This window comes from Beauveria bassiana (assembly GCF_000280675.1).
Source record: "Beauveria bassiana ARSEF 2860 unplaced genomic scaffold BBA_S00073, whole genome shotgun sequence".
NCBI lineage: Eukaryota > Fungi > Ascomycota > Sordariomycetes > Hypocreales > Cordycipitaceae > Beauveria > Beauveria bassiana.
In genome coordinates, this window is record NW_007930908.1 from 4,429 (window position 1) to 10,242 (window position 5,814).

General features: G+C 50.1%; 2 protein-coding genes across 2 annotated transcripts; one reads left to right on the plus strand and one right to left on the minus strand.

Annotated features, from left to right (window-relative positions):
• Nucleotides 1-2,436: 2,436 nt before the first annotated feature.
• On the plus strand, nucleotides 2,437-3,867 carry BBA_09892 (ferric-chelate reductase; the record flags this gene model as incomplete). Its single annotated transcript, XM_008604989.1, has 5 exons — nucleotides 2,437-2,676; nucleotides 2,727-3,405; nucleotides 3,454-3,521; nucleotides 3,571-3,724; nucleotides 3,770-3,867. 5 exons carry the CDS (start codon nucleotides 2,437-2,439, stop codon nucleotides 3,865-3,867), a joined length of 1,239 nt encoding a protein of 412 aa, XP_008603211.1.
• Nucleotides 3,868-4,619: 752 nt separating this feature from the next.
• On the minus strand, nucleotides 4,620-5,213 carry BBA_09893 (uncharacterized protein; the record flags this gene model as incomplete). Its single annotated transcript, XM_008604990.1, has 1 exon — nucleotides 4,620-5,213. One exon carries the CDS (start codon nucleotides 5,211-5,213, stop codon nucleotides 4,620-4,622), a length of 594 nt encoding a protein of 197 aa, XP_008603212.1.
• Between the last annotated feature and the right edge of the window lie 601 nt (nucleotides 5,214-5,814).

Below are 5,814 nucleotides of genomic sequence, written 5' to 3' on the forward strand. Positions count from 1 at the left end.
AATACCACACTACTGCTACAGCAACTGATACCGTCAGGCCATCGAAGGGCTCTCATATCTCGAGAGTGCTGGGCTTTGTCACACTAGCTTCACTGAGTCGCAAGTCCTGGCTGATTTCGCGGGGAATGTCAAAATAAGTGAGTTGGACTGCCTATGCTACCAAATCCAACATACTGACGCACACAAGGCGGCCTAGACTGGTGCGAGAAAGGGAAAACGCTACCTCTACAGCTGTTGCCGCTCACACAGCATCTAATGTACCCTTGGCTTTACTCGGAACGTGTGCGCAGTGATGCGACAAAGTGGGCAAGAGGCACTCATGCTGTTGAGTTCTGGCAGACCGTGTCACGGCCGACTACAAGCTTGAACGCCCTCAAAAAGGTAGCAATAACCCCACCTTGCGAGTGAGTATGTACTGACAGCAAACTAGAGCGCGTTACTTCAACTTCCATGGAAAAAATTGGATGTACGGGAGCTAATGCTGCTCGCCGTCGACCACGTTCGCACAGAGAAGAAGATGAAGCGGGCTATTGGGATGGATCGTCTCAGCAGTGACGCACGCGCCTCAATGTAGCGCCCCATCATCCGTGAGTGAACCTCACGGTTTAGATTGGCAGCCCTTAACAGTGAATTCGCCATGCCCACTCAGTGTTGCCCAAATTGTGGGGAGGAGCACCCCCACGTGCCCTACGTGGCGGGGTCTGCCTCAACTACACACGCTGTTTTGAACGAGCGAGCGAGCTACTGTCAGGAACGGGGGAGCCTCGGGTCCATGCGCTCCATCGAAATGACTTCGGGGACTTTTTTTTGGTTGATTCCTTTTGGATGGTGTGTTTTTGGTATCATTCTGTATCATTCTTTTGCTAGGTTTCACAATCATTGCACGAAATCCCACAGAAGCCCGATCCTAGTGGTCTAAAACCCGAAGAGCACAATACAAAGGTTCAAGGGTTTACAAGTAGAAACAAGCCACCAGTACCCTTGGGGGCTTACATAGATAGGATGGTATCGAGCCCTCAAGCCCTGGTGAGACAGCCATGATACTGCACTTTTAAACAGACTAGAAAACAATAAATACAATGAGACTCTGAATTCCTCGAACGATGCTGGCCCCTGGGAGCGTCATCAGTACGTAGTGAGGCGCTTGCTGGACCAAGGTAACCAATCTTACCCACAGGCCATTTCCCGCCTTGTTGAGCCGTCCATGGAGCTGATCATGACGGGACCCTGCTTCGCCACTATTTACTCTGGGATTCGGGGTTTGGTGTGAGTGGGGTTAGTGGAGTCAAGTAGTCCACTAATAGCTCTGCAGTCTGATATGGATGACTACTTCTTGGCGAATGACGGGGGCCAGGGTGCTCCGATAAAATTGTGTAGACGGTGGCAGCTAGAAATGGCTCGTCATTTTATACCAAATAGAGGAAAAAAGAAGAATAGGAGAAAAGAAGGGCTGAGGGGGAGCTTCATCGGTGCAGTGCTGAAACCCTTACATGTACGTACCGTACCTGAAATGTAGTGGGACTACGATTTAGCGGAGGAGAGAGCTCCCACTAGCATCGCCGTCGCCTGTTAAACACAGCTGGCTCATTCTCACTGTTTAAACCATGGAGCGTAAGTCTTCCCAACGCTGAGTGAGCGCTTCTAGAAGAACCAAACATGGCTGATGAGTACATAATCAATTTTCTGCTCTGTACATTGCCAGATTGGGGAACATGGAAACTGCTTTTGGAGGACAAGTTAGAGAGTTTACCTGGATGGCCTCGGAATTGAGCTACCCGGCATCTCGTCACTCCCAACATCGGGCACTTCAGCGTTGGCTTTTCCCGCTCGCAGCTGCATCGTAATTGTTCACTGCGAAACTGGAGCCAAAAGTCACCACCAGCCATTAAATTGTTATATGGTAGATATACGTTGGTATATGTGCACTCGTGTTGAGAATTCAACCAAGTCAGAGACTTCGAATTAGACACCGCAGCAGCGACTTATTAGCGGCTTGGTTACAATGGTGGCAGCCGAAACGACCATGGATAGTCATCAGACAAACAGCCTTTTGTGTGCAAATGGCTGCTACCACAGCTAGGCAAATCATATAAACATCGAACCTGTACTTTTTTCGACCCGAATTCCTTTTCTACCAACATTACTGTGGCAATGTACGAAATCACCCTATTGTACTCCGTGGTCTGTGGTGCCTTGCTTTGCCTACTGGCTCTACGCCTTCCAGTCTACCGTTTTACACAGGCATATTGCCCGCTTGCGCTAAAAATGATGCTTCTTCCTGTCGATACGATGGGAAGAGTAGTGGCTGACTACTTTGTCTACCCAACTGTGGTACGCGGCGGTAAATGTCTTGATCGCTGGAGTCGTAGTGATATCTTGTTACTTTTAGCGTATGTAGGGGTCACTATTTCTTGCATTGTAGCTCCCCACCCCAGCATGGATCAGGCTTTTCTTCGATCTGGCACTCTCTCCGTCGTCAACTTTATCTTCTGCTTCGCAGGCCCATACCTTGGTTTACTCGCGGATATCCTTGGCTTGTCGCTCCGATCCTGCCGACGCCTTCACGCTTCAGCGGGGGCTATCGCAGTGGCTCTTGCGGTCTTCCATGCCGCGGCAGCTGGCACAGCAAAGGGAAGACTGGATCTGCACACACCAAAAGATGTGTTTGCCTTGATGGTATGTTGCTTTGCCCAAGTATGGCCAATTTCTAACAATAAGATTGGCAGTCCATTCTATGTCTGTGCGCGCAGGTGATACCTTTGGCACTGCGAAGCGTCTCGTACGAAGCCGCCCTGCGTATCCACCAGCTACTTTCCTTCGCCTTCGTGTACGGTCTTTGGCGGCATGCCTCATCCGCCGATCTGTTTCCGCGCTTGTACCTATACATTGGCGGGGCTCTATTCTCTACAACCTCTATCTTCTGGCTCGCCAACATCTCGTATCGGAATAGGTCAGGGCTCTCTACGGCACGAATAACATACGACAATGGCGCAATCAAAATAAGCCTGCAGTTGTCTAGGCCGCTGAAGGTGAAAGCTGGACAGTACATAGGCCTTTGGGTTCCGTGGGCCAGTCCGGGGTCGGCCGCACAGACACATCCTTTTACTGTGATATCTTGGTCTGAAAAGCCGCAGAAGCATCTCGACCTGTTTATCGAGCCTCGCGGCGGCTTCACCAAAAATCTGTTCGCTCTATCGGAACACGGCCCGACCACACGCAGGGCAATGTTCAGCGGTCCGCATGGCAAACAGCTACCAGTACATTCATATGAAAATGTTGTTATGCTGGCCACCGGATTTGGCATTGCCGCGCACTTGCCGTATCTGCGGAAGCTGATTCACAATCAAAACGGTCGCGCGACTTCAACGCGCAGGATTCATCTAGTATGGCAGATAGAGAGGAGAGGTAAGAATTATATGATGGATGCAGCATGCGCGTGCTGACCTTTTCGAGACGTCGGAATCGCCGCTCAGAAATTGTTGAACGAGGCGCTCGACGAAGACAAGCTTGATGGAGAATATGTACGTCGACCTTGCAGCCAGTGACTGCCATACTTACCTGTCTACGTAGAATCTCCGCATCTCAATCTACATCAAATCAGAGAATATAAATGAAGTAAGATTCGGCGACAGAGCCACAGCTTATTCCGGTGAAATACCTCTTGCGGACATTGTCTCGTCGGAGCTTCGAGAACGACGACCTGAGAGCAGGACAGTTATCTCAGGTGTGTTGTCTTGCTGCTTAATGGCAAAGCTAATCATCTTAGCAGTTTCTGCGAAGGTTGCCATGCGCGACGCGTTGAACGATCTGTTGTGGCAGAATCGGCGCAGTAATATAGATATCATGTACCCTGCCTATCAGCCATGACGCATTAATGCGCGACGCGGGCTTTTCTGCTAAAGGACACCAACGCTTAGCAGACTTAGTTTTTAGTTGTTGACTTTGTATTTAAATGGCATTGTGGACACCATGTTATCAGCCATGGAGCGTCTTCGCGTCACATCTTGAGATAAATTTGGGCAGTGTCGCCTTGTTCAATCTACTATGCGTATTTGTTTTCTGTTTGTCAATGCTAGGCGTTCTGCCATGAGCCAGTGACCGTTCTATTCTTTTGCGGGGAATCTATATCCGCTGCCAATCCACGTGCTTGTCAAAGTGACTAGTCCTGCGAGCCTTGTCTTGTGCCAGGGAAGTTCTTTCAATAAAGGCTCCTGTCATAGTCAGCGCCGTAATAAGTCTTTGCACGACATCAGGGCGACTCACTTGTGCGACTGAGGCTATCTTAGAAGTTCTCTGCGTCGCAGAAAGAAATTCGAAGGCCAGCGGGAACCGTCCGGGATCGTCCAGCCCGACATTGTCAGATTCGTTCGCCTGCCCATGTGCAAGGTACATAATAATGTCCCCGACAGCCTTCGCATGCGGGCACGCTGCTGTTGAGCTTCGAATGTGTTCTTGGCCCCCTGGCCAACAGTCAGCGGGGAATGGGTCGCAGTCTATAGGCGTATATACATAGCTTGACGTTGCCGAGGGTATCGATTAAGATATTAGAACAAGTGAGTTGCGAATGTTCTAGGGATTTCTGCTCGAGATATAACAGTCCATCGACAATCTGCGGCGCTTTAGACGGCGACACATATACGCGTTTGAACACAGCTCACCTGTCCTAATATCGATGCCAGTCGCAGGTCATTCAGAAGAGGATTACCTGCAACTTCGCACAGTGCCATAGGCATGAACTCGAAGGAAACGAGGTATCCATCATCTATGGCAAAAAAGAGGTGAGCGTTGACAAAGCGGTTGTGCTGGATTCCCCGTATCGCCTGCACATGGCTTTCTGCCTTTGTGCCCGTAAAAGTCTTGAGGATCACCACAGAATTGCTTTCAACGTCGGGGACCTTTTTTTCTGCTACAGTAAAGTAGTCATTGTCTCCGAGTTGAAGGTCAAATAGTTTCTCGTAGGTCTGCCATGACGACTTGGGCGCCCGGGGTGCTGCCGCTTTCAAACCGGCGTCACTTTTTGTGGACTGCTGATGAACTCCAATGGGCATGGATGCATCTTGATCTTTCTTTTTAAGCCGCTTGAGTGGGAAGCGGTTATCAAGCGACCCGCTGTTGGGGCCCTCGATTCGAGGATCTGTTTCCGGGGTAGCTCGCGCAAGAGCATCTTGCAGGTCAATTTGCGTGGGAGGTCTTTTGCCGCGACGCTCACTCATATTCGCCATGTATCGTATATGCTAACGGCAAATATCTGCACGACCAAATAAAATCTGAAGGATTAAATAAAGTACATGAATCGCAGCCGACAAGGAAAAGCCGTCAGATTGTGCTCTTATGGGATAGCTGCAGTTGAGTGGCAGATTCTGGCCGGTTCTCCAGCTGGCGTCCGTTACATAAAGTCAGTTTCCCTCGCCCCTACTAATACTTCTTTGTCTACTCTTTCTGGATTGTACGCGTACTATACTTTTACACAGCATGTCTAGGAGTGGATTTCAAGCGGTATCTCGCCGCATAAGTGCGGAGAAAACTGTCAAGTACGTTGGAAGAGCGGCGGTGAGTATCCAGAACCTCGAGTTTCCTAACTCTAAAAACTTGAATGAGGAAAACGTCGAAAGATTGGCTAGGCTATTTAGTAGCCAAGGTAGTTTCAGTCCAGGAGATGCGCCGAATCGCATACCGGCCGTCATCGACGAGGCAGCCCTACAGACAGCGCTGACGGAGTCTGGTCTAACCCGGGACTCGCTTCTTTGTGGCGGTAACACGCACCCAAGATTGGTGTTCCAGCAAGGGTTTCGCCTGGAGTGTCTGCGTGGAGGC